A 22,791-nucleotide genomic window follows, 5' to 3' on the forward strand; every position below is an offset into this window, starting at 1 on the left:
TCATTTCCCGTCGCCCCGTGGGGGGAGCGCCGGAAGCCCGCCCCGCCCCTCATTGTGCGGCTCCTACTAAACGGAAGGGGCCGGGAGAGGCCGCGTTCAGTCGGATCCCGGCGGCAGCTGCAGCGGCTCTCATCTCTTCTGACCCTTTTTGCTATCTCCCTTTCGCTTCCGGAAACATGGTGAGCAGCAGGCCATGGCGACTGAGGGGAGGCGTCTGCAAGTCGCTCGTCTGCGCGCGGGGGAAGGAACGGGGGAGCGACATCTGCACCCCCTCCCCCAGCGCCCCGGGCGGGATAAGGGTCTCGGGCTGAGGGGCGGGTAGCGTTGGGACGCGCGTGCGCGCCCGAGGGCGCTGGGGAGGGCTAGCTCGGCCGTCGCTCGCGCGCCCCCTGGGCTCCTTTCCCCTCCCCCACCGCGCTGGTGCGCCCGCGCGGATACCGGCGGTGGGGGAGGGGTCCGTGGTGCGCGCGCGCGTGCCCGCCCCTCGCGGAGCAGCCGGGGGCGCGCGCTGAGGCAAGTCGGTTCACGGGGGCGCGCGTTCGGCGGAGCACGCGGCATCCGAACCCTTCCCGGGGGTGTCGAAGGAAAAGCGCGCGAGCGGTCTCGGCGTGCGCGCCCCACCCAAGGGCTGTTCCTGTTTCCGCGTCACCCTCCCTCGGCTGGCGGGTCTGTCGAGAGCAGGTGGCAGGGATGTCTGCGCCCAGGAGGGGCGGGGGCAGAGGGCCAAGGGGGATGCGGGCGCGGAGGGGTCTGCGTGCTAGCGCTGGGGATTAGAAGCCTGCACCTCGCCACCGGAGCCGCAGGTTTGCACCGCGGAGGGATCACGGCCCTGCGAGGGAGCCCACAAAGCGATCTGGGTTCTCTGCTCTGTACATCCGGCAAAGGCTGGAAAGGCACCGTCGGCCGGCGCCTGCGCACACGCACTGGCCCCACTACTGGGCCCGAAGCCCTGGACAAGCGGGGCCTTCGGCTTTCCCGGATGGGGCCTGAGGGTGGAGCCGAGTTTAGGGAAGTGACCCAGGCGGGCACCGCCCGGAAACCACCCCGCCCCCTGTGTTCAGCCCCAGGGCTACGAGAACTGAAGGTTGTGTAACTTGTCCATCCTCCGACCGGCAGCGGAGGGGACGGATACGCCGGTCGGTAAAGCGATTCTTCGGTCTTGAGGCCCTGGGGGTGCTACTGCCTCCAGGTACTGCTTTCTCTCCGGGTCCTGGCCGGGCCCAGGCGAACGTTTTCTCCCGCCTACTCCGGAAGCGGCTGAGTCACGTGGCCGGCTTCCTCTGCAGTTCCGGGAGTGGGGGGCGCGGCATATTTCGTTTTGGTCAGTAGCCCCTCTCTTGGCTATCGTGTCCCCACCCAACACGACCCAAAATAGACGTTAAAAGAGCTCAAGGACTGTGCGCATTTGGGTTTGACCTGCTAACTTCTGTCAGCCACCTTTAGGTCCTACATTTTTCCCGAAGACTGGGAGTTAATGGGTTATGGTCTTAATTGGGGATTGTGATTTTTGCTTTGGTTGAAGAAAACCCAGGAAAAGGGATGGTTTGTGAACAACTATACTGAATAGTTATGACGGATTTAACGAGAACCGTTAAATTTCTTTGTGCCCTACCATTGTGGCGTTCTGGTTCTGTTTCCAGAAGAGGTGTCTGTTCCCTGGGTGCCTGGGTCTCCTTTTCCTATCCGTGAAGTTTTAAGTCGGCACTGTTACCCTAAAGCTGAGATTGAGTACTGTAAGGAGTCAATAGCCTAGGATTCTTTTGATTCTGGGCTCACATCAAAGCCAAGGTTCTGCCTCTCAGAGATCTTCAGTTTCTAGGCTGTAAAGTGTTGGATGAGGAGGAATTATGTTAGATAAGAGGTTTCTTCTGTGGCTGCCATTCTGGAGTTGTGTCTCACTTGGTCCTTGGACAGTGGTTTGGGTGGGAAAATAGTGATTCTTGTCTTGGGAAGGGGATTAATGATCTCCTCGGGTTGAGAACTTGTTGGCATCCGAGGTATATTTCTTAAGATTGCAAAGGAGGGACTTCAGGGGGGGGTCCAGAAGTCTTTCCTTCATGAAAAATATGTGGCTTGTCCCCCAGGCCTCTGGCGTGGCGGTTTCTGATGGCGTCATCAAAGTGTTCAATGACATGAAGGTGCGTAAGTCTTCAACACCCGAGGAAGTGAAGAAGCGCAAGAAGGCAGTTCTTTTCTGCCTGAGCGAGGACAAGAAGAACATCATCCTCGAGGAGGGCAAGGAGATCCTGGTAGGTGATGTGGGCCAGACTGTAGATGACCCCTACGCCACCTTTGTCAAGATGCTACCAGACAAGGACTGCCGCTATGCCCTCTATGACGCAACCTATGAGACCAAGGAGAGCAAGAAGGAGGACCTGGTGTTTATCTTCTGGTGAGCTTCTCTGCAGGCACTTTCTTCCTGTTACCTGCTCTAGCTCTGCCCCACCCTACTTTCTTAGGATGGGAATCTCTGTGGTTCCCAGTTAATGGAATTCGGAGGGAGGGGGAGGGTATTGTAACAAAACACTTGTCAATGAGGAACTTGATAAAAGCTTGAATGCTGGAGACCAGCTCAAGGGTTTCTTGAAGTCCTCTATTACTTGATGGCACTTGGTAGACTTGGAGAGGGAACTTTGTTGCATATTCTCTGTTGTTTTCCTTCAGGGCACCTGAGTCTGCACCCCTTAAGAGCAAAATGATTTATGCCAGCTCCAAGGATGCCATCAAGAAAAAGCTGACTGGTAAGGGCCAGCATTGGTGCCATGCACCTTTTCACTCAGGCTTTGGCTGCAGGGTGGGATGAATGCCGTGGTATATGAGATTCCTCCCCCTCCTCTTCCCTGCCTGCTAGAAGGTAACCTTGTCCCTTCCATCTGTTCTGATTGGCTCCTTCCCAGCCCTGACTTCCCCTCCCCCAATGCATCCTGCTCACAGATGCTCCCTTTCTTCCTCACAGGGATCAAGCATGAGTTACAAGCAAACTGCTACGAGGAGGTCAAGGACCGCTGCACCCTGGCAGAGAAACTGGGGGGCAGTGCCGTCATCTCTCTGGAGGGCAAGCCTTTGTGAGCCCCCTCCAGCCCCCTGCCTGGAGCATCTGGCAGCCCCAGACCTGCCCATGGGGGTTGCAGGCTGCCCCCTTCCTGCCAGACCGGAGGGGCTGGGGGGATCCCAGCAGGGGGAGGGCAATCCCTTCACCCCAGTTGCCAAACAGCCCCCTCACCCCCTGGACCTTCCTCCTCCCTCTATCCCTGACGGTTCTGGCTTTCCCAAACCGCTTTTGATCTTCTGATTCCTCTTGGGTTGAAGCAGACCAAGTTCCCCCCAGGCACCCCAGTTTGGGGGGGGCCTGTATTTTTTTTAACGACACCCCAGTTCCTCACCTGTTCCTCCCTTTTCCCATGCTGCCAACTTCTAACCGCAATAGTGACTCTGTGCTTGTCTGTTTAGTTCTGTGTATAAATGGAATGTTGTGGAGATGACCCTTCCTTGCGCCACCTGGTTCCCCTCCCCTTTTCCCCTGGTCTTGGCACTCATGGAAACAGGACCAGTAAGGGACCTTCAATTAAAAAAAAACCAACAACACACACAACAATAAAAAGGCTCACTAATGGGATGTTTGTTTCAGGGTTGGGGCCCAAGGGATCTTGCGGGGGAAGGTCTGCTGAGGTAATGAGCAGCATCTATCTCCTCTACACCTGGCCTCCATCCACCCCGTTCATTGGGCCCCAGAGATCGGCTGAGTCTCCTGATGGTCACCACTCATAGGTGGTGCCTCAGTTGGGGCCAAACTATTTAGGAGGCAGCTGAATGAGGGTGTGTCTGCTGCTGGCTGCAAGAGCCCTTTGGGCAGAAGTGTTTTGCCTGAACTCTTTCCCCTGTAACTTCTTACCCAGGTGGACAGCTGGGCAGTGAGGCCTATTCTCCGACCCCCTGCCTGATGGTAGGCTGTGAGACTGCAAGTTACAGAGTTCCTCTTGAACTCTTCTGTCTTTGGGGTTCTCTTTGGTTTTCGTCTGCTTGCTTTCATGGATGACTGACTCCTCTAAGAGGGCCGGGTCCAGTTGCTTCTATGAGTCAGAAGCCAAGTAGAGCCTTTGGCCTTCTGCAGATGTGACTGGAGTCCAGGGTGGGGCTGAGTCAGGTGGAGCCCAGGACTTCAGACCCAAGTGTCTTGGGTTCCACCTCCCTGTATTTAACCAAGAGGGTGTTGGCTGGAGCCCCAAGCCTTTTACCAGCATAGCTGCAGGTTCTCTCCAACCTGTACTTTGGGTTTTCACTTGCTTAGGAGGTTAAAGGTATTCTAGAATTCTCACCCTAAGGGTGTGAATGCAGGATTTATTATCTCCCCCACCCCCTCGCCTGAATTGGGGGGAAAAAAGGCATCCTGTTAAAGCTGGTTCCTAAGTTTTTTGGAGCTTGCCAGTATCTCTTAAGAGGAAAGCAGGAAGGGGTATTTTGATACTGCAGGAGTGGTGCCCAGGATCTTGTCTCTCTAGTGCCCTGGCAAAGTGTATAAAGGTAAATGGTGGCCCCTGGTGCTGAGGGAAGTCAGGACAAACAGGCCTGTTTGCTATATAAACCAGGCTTTTTATTTGAACAGGCTGGGGACAAACTCCAGGGGGTAGGGGGTTGATAGGGTGGGCCAGGGCTGCCCCTCAGACTCTAGGAGAAAAGGAAGGTCCAGGCCCCTGGCCTCCCCTAGGCTGGGGTTCTTACCTGTGGCCAAGTCTGGTACCCATGTTGCCCTATCTTCCTCTTGAAAGACCTGGCACCTTTGGGTGGGGGGTGGGGCTTGGGCTTGCCCTGGGAGATGATGGGGCATGGCTAGTGGCTGCTGTGGTGGGGAACGTGGCATCTTGTGGGAAATCTGGGGGACTTTTGCCTCCAAAGGCCCCACAGCAGGCTCTGGCAGTTCTAAGGCTCCCCCTTGAGGGTGAGAAGGGTGTTCCAGAGAAGCAGGGTGCTGGCCTGCAGAGGAGGAGAGGTCCTTGATAGAGTGCTGTTCTTTCCATATTTCTAGCTCCTGTCACCACCCCCTTCCTTACATTCCTATCCTCAGCAATAATAGCTGCCATTTATTCAGGGCTTATTAATGAGGAGGGAAGGGTCCTGCTCCAAGATGAAACAGTCCTGAAAAAGTCAATGGCTGCTCAGGGCTGCCAGACCTCCTTCCCCAACACCTGCTTGCCAACACTTGGTAAGAACCTAGAGGTCTGGGAGTGGGTGGGAGAAAGGCAGCGAGAGGCCAGTGAGGGTGGAGGGCTCACCTTGGCGTGTTTGAGCTCCAGCTCTGCCAACTCTATGAGGTTCTTGCGGAAGGAGATGACCCGGCGGGACTTGAAATCCATGAGCTCTGGACAGGGGAGGGAGGAGAAATGGGGACCCTGGCAGGGTAGGCAACCCAGTTGCTGAGGCTCTGGGGCCATGGGACTTACCCTGCTTGGCTGAGTCGGAGAGGCGCTCAAAGCGTTGGCAGCACTGTTGCTGGTGGCTCTCAGCAGTCCGCACTTCCCGGTTCCTGGTGCGTGCTTTGTCCAGTGCCTTGTTGGCGTTCTCATAGTCAGCCAGTGCTCGGAGCCGCCGGTACAGCAAGTCCTAGGGTCACCAGGGGCACAGGATCACTGTTGCCCGAGGCCTCATCTACCTGCCCTCCCCTGCTGCTTCAGTCTTGTCCTCCAGCCTGAGGTTTGCTCTGGGGCCACATCTCACCTTGGCTGCCTGTGAGTCTCGCATGTAGTATCTCAGCATGTCTGACAGCTTAAGGTCCTCATCAGATGCCACTCGGCCCTCCAGCTTCTGAATCAGGAAGTTTGGAGGCTAGGGAGGGAGCTTGCAGAGGAGAAGCTAAAGGCTGGGGTGCTGCTGTTCATCTCAATATCCAAGAGTCACCTGATAACCACTTGAGGTCAAACCCTGATGTTCAGGAGACCAGGCCAAGGAAAACTCCACAGAGGAATGGCTTCTGATCTGGATCTCGGGGGTTGAGTAGAAATCAGACAACAGCCAAAGGCTGTGCAGATGTGCAAACCTTGTAAGTGTTCAGGGAACCATGAAATCAATGGGAGCACTTGGATGGCAGTGGCTGGATCCCAAACCTAAAATGCAAGCTAAGGGCAGTTTCTGGGACTGGCAGGGTCACTGGAGGGCCTTGAGCAGAGAAGAGATGTGATCCAATGGACAGCTGAGAAAGATTGGCACACTGTAGTGACTCTCAGAAGAGTTCAGGAAGTGTGTGTCTGGGGTGGGATGTTGACAATGCGGTGCAGCTTGCCAGAGGCACGTGGCACATCCTTGTAAATGCCTTGCCAGGCCTGGTTCCCACCCCTGCCCCCGTTACCCCCCACACATACACACACCTGAAGTTGTATCCCTGTCCCCACTCCCATCTTATTAAACTAGGGTTAAACTGAAGGTGAGTCCAGGGTATCACTGGGCCCAACTTTTCACCAAACATTCCAAATTGATCCTGGAGCTTTCTCCTCTTTCAGGAGGATAAATTTTCATTTCTGCAAAGGATCACTGATTGGGTGCCCTTCCAATACAGAAGGCAGGACTCACCCTTAGCCTTTCGAAGAATTCTGCCAATTTGAGGAAGCTCCTAGGAGGCAGTGGGGAAGAGTTAGGGCAGCGGTCTTGAAAGGGTGTTGCTTAAAAGCCTCCCTCTCTTTAGGGCTTTCACCCTCCCAATGGCCTGCAGTGGGGAAATTTTCCCTTTCCCAAATCCCAGCAGGAACTTCTGCACCTCCCACCTACAGCTGATAGTACATCTCCACAGTGACCCCTCATGGGCAGACACAGTATTACAGGCATAGGGAGAGGACAGGAGGAGTGAGAGGGAGTCCTCACATCTTCAGCTGGTTGACTTCTTGTACTCCCAGACTATTCAGTGCAGCAGAGATAGGAATATAATCGTCTGCCAGGCCTGTTGGGGAACAGCCCTCCATCAGACCCCTCTTGGTCTGCACATCAAGCCCCACCCCTGGTGTTTGTGTCCTGCTCTTTTCTCTCCCTGCAGGAAGTAGGAATGCCCAGGAGAAGGGACAGAGAACCCAGGGCCCCTTGGGCTCTGCGTACACTTGTGGGAGTACATGACACGGTCTGCTCGCAGGCAGGCGTCCCGGATGCGGGTGTGGTACTCCAGCAGGAAGGTCCTCTCATGCTCAAAGAAGTCATCCACCTCCTAAGGGAGCCAGACAGGAGTCACTTATATTGAGTCAGCAGGAACATGGAAGCCATGGACACGAAGGGGTGGCACAATTTTCCTCTAGGCCATGCCCCACCAGTGGTTTCCCTCCCACAACCACCCTGGGCCTCCATCTTTGCTGCAGATTGAGGCCCTGGGTTCAATCCACAGAGGGGTCCCAGGGATTACCTTGAGCCCTGACATCCTGGTGATGAGGGCTTCATCTGCAGATTTAACTATATTCCTCAGATATCCCCCAAGGAGCTCCTTCCTGTTCTTTCCTCGGACACTCAGCTGAAGCACACACAGAGAGTAGGATGTTGGGGTAGGCATTTGCACTTCTCACCCCAGGCTCATGCCACTTATGGCGCTGATGAGACAGAGGCTTGAGCCCATCTAGCACCCAGCCCCCTACCCCCAAGAGTGACCCCAGTGCTCTGGCCCAGCTCACATCCTGGCCATATTCCAAAAAGACAAAGAAGTTGTGGTCTCGGCGCAGGGTAGGGTGGGCCGCCAGGCGCTGCAGAAAGACCTCATGCATTGCAACTGTCTTCTTAAAGATGGCGAGATACTCCCTGCAGAAAATGGCAAGCAGCTGAAGGGCCCTCCTTGCCTCTGATTATCCTGCTCCCTTCCCCTCAGAAGCCCAGGAGTCAGAGGTCAGGGTCTCTAACCATAGGTGATGAAATCTAGGGATTCCCAGGAGGGGGGAGTGGACCTGGAGCTTCATCATAGACAAGGAAAGAAAGTAGCACTCACGCTTCCAGCTCCTGCTTCATTTTGGCAAACTCTTCCCTCGTGATGGAGCTGTCCCCCTCACCCAACTTCTGCAGCTTTTCCCTTGAAGCCTCAAAGTCTGGCCTTGGAGGGGCTGGGGGGATCTGCTCAAAGGAAGGATACAGCTGGCAGTTCTCATTGCTGAGAAGGCCATCACCCACACCCGGAAGTGTGGCCCAGTCTTCCACCCCCACCCAAGCACCCAGGGCTGCCCCTCCCTGCCCCAGCCCACCTAGCCCTTTCTCACAATGAGACCGGCGTACTCCTCATTTTCCACATAGGCATCATGTAGCCAGATGAACTCCTCGTGCTGTCGCACAACTGAGAACTCCAACTGGGTGAAGTGAGGGAGGCAGCTCTGGAAGCCAGGAAGCCTGTCTGAGGTGTCTGTCCTCCCCTTCCAAACCCTGCACTCATCAGGCATCCTGAGCACCCACTGTGGGGCTTCCCCAACCCCACATCCCAGGTGAGGCCCAAGGTGGGCCTGGGTGGTTCAGGTGTTGGTGATTTCCATCAGGACGAAGGATGGGGAATGCTTAGGACTTGGTGTTGGAGGCAAAAGGCAGTTGGAGACTAGACAAGATGCTTGTTTTCTCCAAGGGGCAGGGAGCAGGAGCTAGGTTGAGGAACAGGGCCCAAAGTCCAAGTTGACATCTGCCCCCCCACCCCCCACCCCAGGCTAGCAAGGCTGGGGAAAGTAGGCATCTCAAGCTCTTGAAGCCTCCTGAGGTAGCTGTCCGAACTGCCCTCTCACTCCCCTGGCAGCCTCACCTTGGTTTGAACGGTGAACTTCACCTTGTCCCGCTCGCTCACTGCATCAGAGATCTCCACCTGTAAGGAGCTGTCTCCCTGCAGGTCCACTGACACGGAGGAGGGCTGCTGGGGAGGGGAGGCCTCTGACATGGCTGACCACAGCCCCTTACCGCATCCTCACCGCAGATGTCACGTCCTCCTGCCAAGCCCAGCTCAGCATTGCTTCTTCAATGCCCTGGGGTGGCCACCCCTGGAGGGATCCTGGTAAGTCACTGCTCAGGGCTTTCCAGTTACTCCACACTTTCATCCTTAGAAGGAGGCAGAATTCTGCCTGCTTTACAGATATGGAAACTGACACCTCCAAAAGTGAAATATGTTGCCCCAAATCACACAGCTGCAAAGTGGCAGGGCGAGATTTGAACCCAGTTTCTCAAATTCCAAACCCCAACTACTTTCTCAACTACCCGTTCACCTTTTCCCCAACTGGTTACTGGCAGAAGCTGGTACCCTTTCACCAGGGCCTAATGTGAGTTCAATAACAAGTTCTCACCCCTTTTGAGGGGATCCTGAGACCACTCCATTCGCTGCTTTTAGTGCCAAGAGGCATTGGCTTGTCAACAAAACACATGGATTTCTCTAAAAGAGAAAAGATCCATGAGGCACCAAACTACTAGATCATTCTTGCATTGAGCTCTTCCCCTCCTCCTCTTCCTCCTCCTCCTCCTCCTCCTCCTCCTCCTTCTTCTTCTTTTTAAGATTTTACTTATTTATTCATGAGAGGCACAAAGAGAGAAAAGCACAGGCACACAAGCAGAGGGAGAAGCAGGCACCTCACAGGGAGCCTGATGCGGGACTCGATCCCAAGACTCCAGGATCACGCCCTGAGCCGAAGGCAGACGCTCTAACTGCTGAGGCACCCAGGGATCCCGAGCTTTACTTTCCTTCCTTCCTTCCTTCCTTTCCTTTCTTTCTTTCCTTTCTTTCTTTCTTTCTTTTTTCTTTCTTTCTAAGATTTTATTTATTTATTCATGAGAGACACACAGAGAGAGGCAGAGACACAGGCAGAGGGAGAAGCAGGCTCCCCACAGGGAGTCCGATGCGGGACTCGATCCCAGGACCCAGGGTCACTACCTGAGTCAAAGGCAGATGTTCAACCACTGAGCCACCCACGTGTCCCTTGCATTGAGCTTTTCAACACACATTTATTGAACACCTACGATGTCTATACCACTGTGCCAAGTGAAAGGAAGAAGCCATTCTCCCTTCAAGTGTAGCTCCCAGGGATCCCTGGATGGCGCAGCGGTTTGGCGCCTGCCTTTGGCCCAGGGCAGGATCCTGGAGACCTGGGATCGAATCCCACGTCGGGCTTCCGGTGCATGGAGCCTGCTTCTCCCTCTGCCTGTGTCTCTGCCTCTCTCTCTCTCTCACTGTGTGCCTATCATAAATAAATAAAAAATTAAAAAAAATTAAAAAAAAAAGTGTAGCTCCCAATATATAAACTGGCACCTGCGCCCCTCTCCCATCCCCTCAGTCTCTCCTCTCACAGGCTTTGGCACAGATTTGGCACACACTGTCCATAGACAACTATTCTGACTTCTCTCATCACAGATTATTTTTGTCTCAATTTAAACTTCATGTGAGTGCAATTATACAGTATACACTCTTGTATCCATGGTCTTTAGGGAGATCCATCCACGTTATTGAGTGCAGCAGTAATTCTCTTTCATTGCTGTATTGTATTCATATGAATGCCATAACTTATGTATCTGTTCTACTGTTGGTAGTCATTTAGATTATTTCAAGATTGGCCTGTTATGAATAAAGCTGCCATGAACATTTTTGCATATGCCTTTTATAGGGTAGGCATGTGTTTAAATGCTTTAAACTGCCAGTTTTTCAAGGTGATTGTACAAATTTATATTCCTGCCAGCATTGTATGAAAATTCCAGTTGTACCATATCTTTGCCAACACCAATACTTAGAATTGTTAGTCCTTTTTATGTTAACCATACTGATGGGGGTATAGTTATTGCCCATTGTGGCTTTAACTTGTATTTCCTGGTGAGAAATGACATTGAACACCATTTTATGTATCTATTGCCCATTTGGAAATCTTTTATAAAGTGCCTATCCAAGTCTTTTGATCCTCCTCTCCCCCCTTTTAAAAATCAGATTGTCTTTTTCTTTTTGATTTGTAGGAACTCTTTATATACCCTGGAAACAAGTCCTTTCTCAGTTATATGTGTTGCCATTATCTCCTACTCTTTCGGTTGCCTTTTCACTCTCTTAATTGCTTACAGTTTTACAAGCTCCAGTATATCAGTCTTTTCTTTTATGATTAAGGATATTTGTGTACTCTCGAAGAAACTTTTGCCTACCCTCAGGTCATGAAGATAATCTATTTTCTTTTCCTCTAGATTTAATAATTTTAGCTTTTATATTTAGGTCTATATTTAGATCCACTTTCATTTCATTTTGTATACAGTGTCAGGTATAGGTTATGACTCATTTTTGCCATATAATAGCCAGTCATTTTAGCACTGATGTGTTAAAAAAAATCTTTTGAGTATTTATTTGCTTTGGTAGACATCTTGCTAGAAAATAAACTGACTTCAGGGCAGCCTGGGTGGCTCAGCGGTTTGGCGCCTCCTCCAGCCCAGGGCATGATCCCGCCAGGTTCCAGGATCGAGTCCCATGTCAGGTTCCCTGCCTGGAGCCTGCTTCTCCCTCTACCTGTGTCTGTATCTCTGCCTCTCTCTCTCTCTCTCTCTCTGTCTCATGAATAAATAAATAAAATCTTTAAAAAAAGAAAATAAACTGATTTCATAAATGTTATCAATTCTGTATCTATTCTGTTCCACTGATCATATGTTTGCACTTTTGATATATCACACTCTTGATTCCTGTAATTGACACACTTGAAATCAGATGGAATTAATTTTGTTCTTTTTCAAAATCATTTTGGTTATTATAGGTCTTTGAATTTCTATATAAATTGTAGACTCCTGGGGCAGCCCTGGTGGCTCAGCGGTTTAGCACCGCCTGCAGCTCAGGGCGTGGTCCTGGGGACCCGGGATCGAGTCCCACGTCGGGCTCCCTGCATGGAGCCTGCTTCCCCCTCTGCCTGTGTCTCTGCCTCTCTCTCTCCTCTCTGTGTATTCTCATGAATAAATAAATAAAATCTTAAAAAAAAATAAATGTGGGATCCCTGGGTGGCGCAGCGGTTTAGCGCCTGCCTTTGGCCCGGGGCGTGATCCTGCAGACCTGGGATTGGATCCCAGGTCGGGCTCCCTGCATGAAGCCTTCTTCTCCCTCTGCTCGTGTCTCTGCCTCTCTCTCTCTCTCTCTCTGTGTGTGATTATCATGAATAAATAAATAAAATCTTTTTTAAAAAGATTTTTAAAAATAAATAAATAAAAAATAAATTAAATAAATAAAATAAAATAAAAAATTAAAATAAAATAAATTAAAATAAATTAATTAAAAAATAAATAAATGTTAAAAAAAATTGTAGACTCCTGGGCAGCCCTGGTGGCTTAGCGGTTTGGTGCCCTCAGCCTGGGGCGTTATCCTGGAGACCAAGGATCGGGTTCTAATCCGGCTCCCTGTATGGAGCCTGCTTCTCCCTCTGCCTGTCTCTCTCTCTCCCTCTCTCTCTCTCTCTTTCTCTTTATGTCTCTAATAAATAAATAAAATCTTTTTAAAAGATTTTAGACTAATTATTTAGACTCAGGGGTCTAAATAGATCCCAGGGTCCTGGAATCAAGTCCCACATCAGGATCCCTGCTCAGTGGGGAATCTGCTTCTCCCTCTGCCGACACCCCCACTTGTGCTCTCGCTCTCATTCAAAAATTAATAAAATCTTTTTAAAAATTATAGACTCAGCTTGTTAATTTCCAACCAAAAAAACTTACTGAGATTTTTAAAAATATTTTTTAAGATTTATTTATTTATTTATTTATTTATTTATTTATTTATTTATTTATGATAGAGAGAAGAGACAGGCAGAGACACAGGAGGAGGGAGAAGCAGGCTCCACGCCAGGCGCCTGATGTGGGACTCAATCCCGGGACTCCAGGATCTCGCCCTGGGCCAAAGGCAGGCTCTAAACCGCTGAGCCACCCAGGGATCCCCAAAACTTACTGAGATTTTGATTGAGATTAAATTGAATCTACAGATCAATTTGAGAAGGATAGACATTTTTACAATTTTGAATCTTCCAATCAATCAACATGAAATATCTCCCCAATTATTTAGATATTCTTTAATGTTTCTCAGTAATGTTTTGTTGTATTCTCTGTAAAGGTTTTGCATATCTTTTGTTAGATTTACTCCTAGGTATTTTATGATTTTTTAAAAATTATTGTTGCTATTTGAAATAACATTTTTAAAAATTTAATCACCTGGTTATTTGTTGCTAGTATGTAGAAACACACAATTGATCTTTATATACTACCTTTGTGTCCAAGAACCTTGCTATATTTTCTTACTGCTTTTAATAGTTTGTAGATTATTTTGGATTTCCTCCGTATACAATCCTATACTATAAAATAATGACAGTTTTAGTTTTTCCCAGCCATATACCTTATTTCTTTTTCTTGCCTTATTGCACTTGCTAGAACCTCTAGTACAATGCAGAAATGGTGACATGGTGAAAAAGATCTGACTTGTCTTTATCTCAGAGAGAATGCATTCAAAATGTAATCCTGGGGCAGCCCCGGTGGCTCAGCGGTTTAACGCCGCCTTCAGCCTAGGGTGTGATCCTGGAGACCTGGGGTCGAGTCCCATGTCGGGCTCCCTACATGGAGCCTGCTTCTCCCTCTGCCTGTGTCTCTGCTTCTCTGTATCTGTGTCCCTCATGAATAAATAAATAAAATTAAACAAAACAAAACAAAACAAAATGTAATCCTGAAGATGATTAAACTTGAATTAGATTAATGAGACCACCTTCTATGCCTAGTTTGGTAAGAACATTGATTTTTATCAATGTTTCCTTCCTTTATTGAAATATCAAATGGGTTTTTCTGTATATGTCCCAAATTTCATTTATTGATTTTCAAATATTGAACTACCCTGCATTCCTGGAATAAGGCCTTCATCATGAAGTATTATCTTTCTGCTTTTTAGTTTTAATTTTTAAAATATTTTTTAATTTATTTGTTTATTTATTTATTTATTTGAGAGAGAGAGCGTGAGTGTTTGATTAAGGAGAGGAGCAGAGGGAGAGAGACAAGCAGACTCTGCATTGAGCATGAAGCCCAATGCAGGACTTAATTCCACAACCCTGAGATCATGACCTGAGCAGAAATCAAGAGCTGGACCAACTGAGCCACCCAGGTACTCCGAAGTATTATCTTTTTACATACTGCTTATTCAACTTGATAATATTGTTTGTGATTTTCCATTCATGTTCACAAGAGATTAACCTGTATTTTTTTTTAAACATTTCATTTATTTATCTGACAGAGAAAAAGAAAGCACAAGCAGGGGGAATGGCAGGCAGGAGAGGGAGAAGCAGGTTTCTTGCTGAGCAAGGAGCCCAATGTAGGGCTTGATCCCAAGACCCTGGGATCATGACCTGTGCCAAAGCCAGTTGCTTAATTGAGAGGCACCCAGACCCCTCTTTTAATGTTTTTGACAGGATTTTTTGTGGTAAAATATACATAACACAAAATTTACCATTTTAGCCATTTTAAAGTATACAATATATTGGTATTAAGTATATTCAGTTACCCATCATTGTCCACCTCCTCTTGACAGGTTTTTGTATCAAGGTTATGTTGTCCTCCTAAAATAAGTTGGAATTGTGCCTTCTATTTGTTTTTGGGATAATTTATATGAGAATGGTATTATTCATCCTTTAATGCTTCAAAGAATTCACATGTGAAATTTATTGCTCAGAAAGGTATTTTTGGAAAAGTTCTTAATTATAAATTTACTTCCTATAATAGATATATGACTATTCAGATTTTCGGTTTCTTATTTCAGGTTTGGTAAGTTGCATTTTTCAAGTAGTTCGTCCATTTTATCAAAATTCTCTCATTTGTTGGCATAAACTTGTTCTTAAATACTTTTATCTTTATAAGGGCTGAAACATCTCTACCAATGTGCACTTGATCATTCCTGATACTGGTAATTAACATTTTCTCCCTTCCTCCCTCTCAGTCTCCCTCCCGTTCTCTCTCTTTCTCCCTTTCTCTCACTTTTATCAGTCTTGCTAGATGCTTATCAATTTTTATTAGTATTTTAAACAAACTATTTTTGGCATTATTGATTTTCTATATTTGTATATTTATCTTCTATTGATTTCTGCTCTTTATTATTTCCTTCCTTTTACTTTCTTGGGATTTAAATTGTTCTTCTTTTTCTAGTTTCTTGAGATTGAAATGTAGATCACTGACTTTTCAACTTCTCTAAAAAATGCGTTTGAAGGTATAAATTTCCCCCTGGATACTTCTTTAGCTGCATCTCCAGGTTTATCATATTTTCAAAATCATTTTTTAAAAAGATTATTTATTTATTTATTCATGAGAGACATATATAGAGAGAGGCAGAGACATAAGCAGAGAGAAAAGCAGGCTCCATGCAGGAAGCCCGATGCAGGACTTGGTCCCAGGATTCCGGGATCACACCCTGAGCAGACTCTCAAGCAGACGCTCAATCGCTGAGCTACACAGGCATCCCTTAAATTCATTTCTTTAAAAAATTTTTCTAATTTTAGGGGCTCCTGGGTGGCTTAGTTGGTTTAGAGTCTGCCTTTGGCTCAGGTCATAATCTCTGGGTCCTGGGATCAAGTCCCACATCAGGTTCCCTGCTCAGTGGGGAGTCTGCTTCTCCCTCTCCTGCTCCCCCTGCTTGTGCTCTCTCTCTCAAATAAATAAATAAATAAATAAATAAATAAATCTTTAAAAATTTTTTCTAATTTTCATTATAATTTCTTCTTTGACCTATGAATTACTTAGAAGCACACTGTTTACTTTCTGAATATTTTGGAATCTATCTATCTTTTTGTTTTGATTCCTTATTAATTCTACTGGGACAGAGATTTCATCCTGTCTGGTTTCAATGTTTTAAAACTTGTTGATAGTTGCTTTATAGCCTAACATATAATGTATTTTGGTAAATGTTTCCAGTGCACTTGAAAAGGATGTGTTTCCTGCAGTTGTTGGGTACAGAGCTCTAATTAAACCAATTAGATCAAGTTAATTAATCATGGTATTTTAAAAATTTTAAGGATTCAAAATCCTTACTGATTTTTTCTTTTGGTTTTTGGTCTGCTTGTTCTAACAGTTGAAAGAGTTGTGTTAAACCTCTAATTGTAATTGTGGGTTTGTCTATTTCTCCTTTTAATTCTGTAATCTTTTACTCTGCATATTTTGAAACAATGCTATTAGTTGCATATAAATTTAGGATTTTTATCTTCCTGTTGAGTTGACTCTTTAATCATTATAAAATGTCCCTCTTTATTTCTAATACTTCTTGTCTTAGTCTACTTTGTCTGAAATTAATATAGCCATGCCAGCATTCTTTTGGTTAGCATTCTTTCTGTGTCCTTATAAAGTATGTCTCTTAAAAATACTTATTTTTAAAAAATAATTATTTATTTAAGAGAGAGTGTGTGCACATGTGCATGCACAAGCAGGAGTTGGAGAGGGAGAAGAGAGAATCTCAAGCTGACTCCCTGCTGAACACAGAGCCCAGTAAGAGGCTCAATCCCACAACCCCCCAAGATCATGACCAGAGCCAAAATCAAGAGTCAGATGTTTAACCAACTGCGCCACTCAGGCGCCCCTAAAGTATGTGTCTTTTAAGAGAATATAGTTGTCCTTTAAAAATCCAATCTGAAAAAAAAAAAAAATCCAATCTGAGGGGCGCCTGTGTGGCTCAGTTGGTTAGGTGTCAGAATCTTGGTCTCAGCTCAGGTCTTTTTTTTTTTTTTTAAGATTTTATTTATTTATTCATGAAAGACACACAGAGAGAGAGAGAGGCAGAGACACAGGCAGAGGGAGAAGCAGGCTCCATGCAGGGAGCCCGACGTGGGACTCGATCCCAGGTCTCCAGGATCAAGCCCTGGGCTGAAGGCAGTACTAAATCGCTGAGCCACCCCGGCTGCCCATCAGCTCAGGTCTTGATCTGGGGTTGTGAGTTCAAGCCCCATGATGGGCTCCACACCATGCTCTGCACTGGGCATGAGGCCTACTTAAAAAAAAAAAAAAAAAAAAAAAGAATCCAATCTGAAAAAAATCCAGTCGAACTTTTTTTTTTAAGTAACCTACATTCAAGGTATGGCTCAAACTCTCAACCCCAAGATCAAGAGTTGCATGTTCTACCAACTGAGCCAGCCAGGCGCCGCCTGAATATGTTTTTAATTGGAGTGTTTGGTCTATTCATAATTACTGTAATTACTGACATAAGCTATAAACCTACCATCTTGCTTTTTGTTTTTTTCTTTGCCTCATCTGGTTTTTGTTGTTGTTGTTGTTGTTGTTCCTTTACTCTTTTTTCCTTGCATTCTGTTAGTCAAATGTTTTTTTATATTATTTCATTTTCTCTTCTATTTTTGTTTACATCTTCATAGTATTCTTTCCATTTCTCTCTATTTAAAGGAGAGTCTTAAAGAAGGCAATGATTACTCTAGAGGACAAGATCTAATAGTGGACTGTCAGAGAGTCTGGCACCTACAAAGTTTGGGGATTCAACCATCAGTTTGAAAGCACAGTACACATCTCATATGACAACAGTAACAACAACAACAACAACAATGACTTGTCTAAATAGTCAGATATAATAGCTAACACTTATACTTGAGCTTCCTATATGCCAGGCACTGATCTAAGCATTTTAAATATATTAGCCAGGAATATGAATATAAACATTGAAACTGATATTTCCTACTCCATACTTTGTGTCGCTCAGCCCCTCTCACCTCTCCAAACTCCACTTGAACCCCACTCCTCACTTCTTGACTTCTCTGACATCCTCAGGGCAGCCTCCCCTTTTGTCCAACTGCAAATCGCCCCTTATACACACAATCTGACTCATTGGTAAATGGGCCCCTGAGTCCCTTGTCTCCCTCCTGCCGCCTTAGTATCTCTACTCTAACCCGTACTGTTTGGTAACTGCTTGAGGGAGATGGGACTTTAAGTATGGACCACAGCTACTCCATTCTTATCCTCAGCCACAGCCTACTTTGCACGTGCCTCCAACTCTCAAAAGTGCGCACCTCTGTGAACCCAAGGATGCTCGATAAGTATTTGTTGAATGAAATCAAGAGGAAAAAGTGAAGAATTAATGATCTTATGATTAAATGAACACAGATACACAAGTGAAGCCATTAGTGCTGAACTGGATTCCTCCTACCTTGGCAAAGGAGAAACTTACTCCATCCCCTTCTCAGTCTCTCTCCCTCTCCCCTCTTCTTCCCCATTAAGCCAGAATCATGAGTTAATTGGTCCTGGCGAGGAAAGGAGTGGCAGTGACAGGTCCCTTTACATCTGTCAGGGCAGAGGCAAACCCTGCCTCCTTTGGCATCCTCGCCAGCCCCCACGCAGGTGCCACAGAGGCGCCGCACCCCCGCATCCCCTTGCTCAGGTCTCTTCCAGCTCAACGCGTGCGCGCGAACACACGCACACACGCCCCACTCCCTGATTGGGCATCACTGGGTATCATGGAGTGAGATGGACGTTGGGAGAGAGAGGGTTTGCATCCTTTCTTTACCTTGCTCTCCTTCCCAGCCTGACGCCCCTCCATCACCCTTCTTCTCGGCGGCAGCACCCAAGTATTCCGCGGCTGGCCAAGGCCGGCCGGCTCCAGCAGCTTCGTCCCCGGGAGCCGGCCCGAGGCTCGGGACCCTACCACCCGACCGGCGGACGGAGCCACTCGCCCCTCCCCGCCTGGAGTCACCTGGAGTCAGGCGTGGCTCCCGCCGCCCTTCGCAGCCACGCCTTTTGATTGGGTATCAGGTTCGCCGTGAGCGACGCCATTGGCTGCAGCACCCATCGTTCCTGTGCTTGGCCCCAGCTTTTAGGAGGAAGCGCGGAAGCTAGGGCCGGGGACCCGGGACCGCAGAGGGCTGGGGTCGGGGGCCCTGGGGTTACGGAGGTCGCGAGCCACGTCAGCCCCGCCCCCCGGCCGGCAGCGGGCCGCGGACCGCGTCTCCCCGCGGCGCCCTCCAACCGCCTCGCGCGAGCTGCGCGTGCGCACCAGCCCGGGGGCGCGCGCTCCAGGCGGCGGGCGAGGCGGCGGGTGGGTGGGCCGGGTGGGAGGGGGGCGGGGGTGGGGAGGAGGGGGGCTAGTGGACCAGGGACTAGGGTGAGGGTTAATGTCTGGGAGAAGGCGGTTCCGTTAGAATTTTCGCTCCGGGGCATGCGAGACCCGCGGGGTAAGCCGCACAGAGCCGTGAAGAGACGCGGCAAGGCCGGCGGCCAGGGCGCCCCATGCCAGGCCCGGGTCCACGGGCGGTGGTACCTGGAGCCAAGAAGCAGAGGGGCGCAGATGCTGCGAGAAAAACTGTGGGTGCCCTGGAACGGGCTCATTGTGATCGGGAAGAGAATGGAGCTCCTGGGTAGAAATACACAAAAGCCCAGAATGTGGGACCCAAAGCTTGACTCTGAGGACTGGGGTCTGGAAGATGTGGAAAAGACGGTCTTGAAAGCGAAGTTAGGCCAGAATCAGGAAAGGATGGATGTGAAGCTACTGCACAGTGTAGCAAGTGCATTACAGGCTTCAGCAGGTTTGCGGAAAAGTACCGCAAAGGAGTTGTGGGGAAAGGAAGACGTTAGAGGCAAAATAGACGATGAATCTGAGATAGCAGGGACTACCGAAGGGTCTAGGAGGGGGTCTGGGTTTAAAGAGAAGTTGAAGTTTACTGGGGTGGGGACCAAAGGAGGGGACTTGAGATCCAGACCACATACACTCCCACAGAATGAGGAGATGCTGAGGTCCAGTGGAGAGAAGCTGAGTCGAGAGAAGCTGAGGTCAAGTGGAGAGATGCTGAGGTCAAGTGGAGAGAAGCTTAGGTCAAGTGGAGAGAAGCTGAGGTCAAGTAGAGAGAAGCTGAGGTCAAGTGGAGAGAAGCTGAGGTCAAGTGGAGAGATGCTGAGGTCAAGTGGAGAGAAGCTTAGGTCAAGTGGAGAGAAGCTGAGGTCAAGTAGAGAGAAGCTGAGGTCAAGTGGAGAGAAACTGAGGTCAAATGGAGAGAAGCTGAGTGGAGAGAAGCTGAGATCAAGTGGTGAGAAGCTGAGTCTGAGTGAAGAGATCCTGAGGTCAAGTGGAGAGAAGCAGGGATCCAGGGGAGAGAAGCTGGAAAGTAGTGGAAACGATTTGAGATCCACTGGAGATCAACTGCAGTCAAGTGTGGAGAAGCTGGAGGATTCAGGGATGGGAAGCATAAATGAAGAGACAGATGAGAGAGTAGTAGAAGTTGCTGGTGATGAAAAATTGATTAAAGTTACTGATGCAGAGATGGAAATTCCTTTGGAAAGGGTGGAAGGGAGTGATGAAGAGCTAGAAGGGACCAAGGGGGCAGTGGTGGTTGAGGAGGATGTCTTGGGTGGAGTGAATGATACAGCTGATGAATCTGTTTCTATGGAAGAGAGAGAGGTTATAGATGAAGGTGATAGTGAATGAGTTAGATGAAAGATTGAAGCTAAGGAAGAAAAGAGAGGCAGATAGAGGAAGTGTTGTAAATCAAGGAGGAGAAATTAGAGCCAAACAGAGAATTAGGGCCCTGAATAAGTAAATATAAGAGAGGAAAGGAGAACATGGGAATGAAGAACTTTTCAGGATGAAGGTGGAGGCTAGGACCAAAGGAAATGAAGAAGAGTGAGAGAGAAATGAAAACATTTTGAGGAGAATGAAAAGATCTGATAATGTGTTGCTACGTCAAGGAAAGGTAGAGATTATTTTGGAGAAGAGCTGTGACTGAAGGGCTTGTTTTGAAATATTTGAGAAATGGGTTTGGGAGGGGCTAGAGGATTTAGTTTAAAAAGTGTGATTGGAAAAAAAAAACAAAAAACAAAACAAAAGAAAAGTGTGATTGGGTTTATAAGATAGAGAAAATATAGTGAGAAAAATGGGGTATTATAGCAGGATAAAGGGTAGATAAGGTTGTGAAAGAAGATGCAAGCTATAGTGAGCAAAGAACACTTCTGAGAGGATCCTGAAAAGGGATGAGGGGCTCCAAAGTGACCCAAGCAAGAGAAGAGAAAGAAATGAAGAAAAAAAGTAAGAAGTCAAGTCCTATCATAATGATTTATGTAGTTGTGTTTTAAAGTTCTTTCCTTTACTCTTTGTTTGCCCTTCTTCCCATGTAAGTCAATTTTTCAATTGAATGGGACAGGCCTCTCACAGGGCCCTGTATATCTGGACCAGAATATTCCAGATTATTCTGCAGCCAGAATAATTGTTGGGCTTGACTCACCATGATAACTATTTCCATGGGTTTCCTTCACCTCCACACATCAAATCTGAGTTGCTCATACTCGATTTCAAGTTACCTCAATGGTTTGTGTTATTATTTTTTCCATCTTTGACTTAGTTATTCATCTAATCACATGGACTTTCCCCCTTGTGTAAGTTTCTTTTGGAGCTTTCTCCTATGACTTTCACATGCCATCCATCATCCACTTTCATCCCAGGGAACAGAGAAGACTCCCTAAGTGCCTACTGTCAAGACATCAATGTCAAAACTTAGGCTTTTTATTTTTTTAAGATTTATTTATTTATTCATGAGAGATACAGACTGAGAGAGAAAGGCAGAGACATAGGTAGAGAGAGAAGCAGGCTCCTTGCAGGGAGCCCGATGCAGGACTCGATCCGGGATCCCGGGATCATAACCTGAGCCAAAGGCAGGCGCCCAACCACTGAGCCACCCAGGCATCCCAAAACTTAGGCTCTTAGATCCTGTTTGTCTCTTGGATGGGGATGTAAGAAATGACAAAAAGCAGCCATAGATAATTCGGATGAAAGAAATATTTCACCGTTTTCCCTCCATATACCTTTTTTTTTAAGTGGGGAGAGAGAGTGTGGGTGGGGAGCAGAGGGAGAGAGAGAATCTTAAGCAGCTCCACTCCCAGGATGGAGCCCCTTTTGGGACTCCATCTCATGACCCTAAGATCATGAGCTGAGCTGAAACCAAGAGTTGGACACTCAATCTACTGAGCCATCCAGCTGCCCCTCCATGTACTTTTAAAGTCTATAATATTTCTTTATTTTTTAAAGATTTTATTAATTTATTAATGAGAGACACACACACACACACACACAGAGAGGGACTCTGCCTGACGTGGGACTCGATCCCGTGTCTCCAGGATCAGGGCCTGGGCTGAAGGCAGTGCTAAACCACTGAGCCACCCGGGCTGCCCCTCTATAATATTTCTGTGTATAAATTCATTATATCATAAATGTCATGACACAAATTTATAATAGGGTCATGTTTTTTAAGTTTTCTACATACACTTTGCTGATTTTCCCTACAGTCTCCAACAGATCTGTGAACCTGATGCCATATTTTTGTTCATGTAGTGAAACCTAAAGATGGTTGATTGATTGATTGATTTCATTTGTTCCTTGGCAATTTTTTTTTCTTTGAGTCCTTTGTCCTCTGGGTCTGATGTAGAGTGACTGTCTTCTAGGCTTGCTCCATAGCTGCTTTCCTGGGCCTTTAACACTTTTCTCTGTTCCTCTGTGTTGGATCTGATCTCCTACTGCCTGGATCTTAGATCTTCTCCCTCTTTCTTGTTTTACAGCCTCATTTTGGCCAACCACATTAGCTAAGAGCTTCACAGAGAAAGTGACCATGGGAGGTAAACTTTGTGATACCTTATCTGCCTGAAATATTGATTCTTTTCTCATATTTGATCGATTTATTGCAAGACAAAGAGGAGCAATTAGAGCCAAGCATAACATACTGATGTTGAATGGGTAAATATGAGAGGAAGGGAAAGCATCTGAATCCGTGAGGAGGGAATGGGATGAAGAGCTACTAGGGTTAGCTGTTATGGGACTCTAAGTTGGAAATATTTTCCCCTTAGAAAATGTAAAGTCATTGCCCCACTCTCTTCTAACCTCTGAAT

The 22,791-nt window shown here is 47.7% G+C and overlaps 3 protein-coding genes across 19 annotated transcripts; 2 read left to right on the plus strand and 1 right to left on the minus strand.

The window, feature by feature from the left end:
- The first annotated feature begins 26 nt into the window (after nucleotides 1–26).
- CFL1 (cofilin 1) lies at nucleotides 27–3,616 on the plus strand. The gene is made up of 4 exons (XM_025446424.3): nucleotides 27–179; nucleotides 2,085–2,392; nucleotides 2,665–2,741; nucleotides 2,957–3,616. The coding sequence occupies exons 1-4, from the start codon at nucleotides 177–179 to the stop codon at nucleotides 3,067–3,069; spliced, it is 501 nt and encodes a 166-aa protein (XP_025302209.1). The 5' UTR covers nucleotides 27–176; the 3' UTR covers nucleotides 3,070–3,616.
- On the minus strand, nucleotides 3,598–18,613 carry SNX32 (sorting nexin 32). 10 transcript variants are annotated; one of them, XR_007403742.1, is made up of 14 exons: nucleotides 9,267–9,338; nucleotides 8,735–8,842; nucleotides 8,211–8,321; nucleotides 7,946–8,067; nucleotides 7,638–7,761; nucleotides 7,376–7,480; nucleotides 7,078–7,183; nucleotides 6,850–6,925; nucleotides 6,562–6,601; nucleotides 5,713–5,799; nucleotides 5,439–5,598; nucleotides 5,271–5,356; nucleotides 4,720–4,971; nucleotides 3,598–4,189 (listed from the first exon to the last, which is right to left on the minus strand). XR_007403742.1 is itself a non-coding variant. In XM_049096908.1 (14 exons), the coding sequence occupies exons 2-14, from the start codon at nucleotides 9,342–9,344 to the stop codon at nucleotides 4,918–4,920; spliced, it is 1,254 nt and encodes a 417-aa protein (XP_048952865.1). In that variant the 5' UTR covers nucleotides 9,345–9,352; nucleotides 18,434–18,613; the 3' UTR covers nucleotides 4,570–4,917. The 10 variants fall into 10 exon arrangements, 9 of the variants coding, with proteins under 9 accessions (XP_048952866.1, XP_048952865.1, XP_035557529.2 ...); XM_049096908.1 differs by lacking the exon at nucleotides 3,598–4,189 and adding an exon at nucleotides 18,434–18,613 and having other exon boundaries at nucleotides 4,570–4,971; nucleotides 8,735–8,839; nucleotides 9,267–9,352; XM_035701636.2 differs by lacking the exon at nucleotides 3,598–4,189 and adding an exon at nucleotides 18,434–18,613 and having other exon boundaries at nucleotides 4,570–4,971; nucleotides 9,267–9,352.
- Nucleotides 18,614–19,000: 387 nt separating this feature from the next.
- LOC112659361 (uncharacterized) lies at nucleotides 19,001–20,776 on the plus strand. Of its 8 annotated transcripts, none has more exons than XM_049096916.1 (2): nucleotides 19,001–19,818; nucleotides 19,861–20,776. In XM_049096916.1, the coding sequence occupies exons 1-2, from the start codon at nucleotides 19,082–19,084 to the stop codon at nucleotides 20,342–20,344; spliced, it is 1,221 nt and encodes a 406-aa protein (XP_048952873.1). In that variant the 5' UTR covers nucleotides 19,001–19,081; the 3' UTR covers nucleotides 20,345–20,776. The 8 variants fall into 8 exon arrangements, with proteins under 8 accessions (XP_048952873.1, XP_048952875.1, XP_048952876.1 ...); XM_049096918.1 differs by having other exon boundaries at nucleotides 19,001–19,776; nucleotides 19,840–20,776; XM_049096919.1 differs by having other exon boundaries at nucleotides 19,001–19,776.
- Nucleotides 20,777–22,791: the final 2,015 nt, after the last annotated feature.

Source organism: Canis lupus, chromosome 18 (assembly GCF_003254725.2).
Source record: "Canis lupus dingo isolate Sandy chromosome 18, ASM325472v2, whole genome shotgun sequence".
Taxonomy (NCBI): domain Eukaryota; kingdom Metazoa; phylum Chordata; class Mammalia; order Carnivora; family Canidae; genus Canis; species Canis lupus.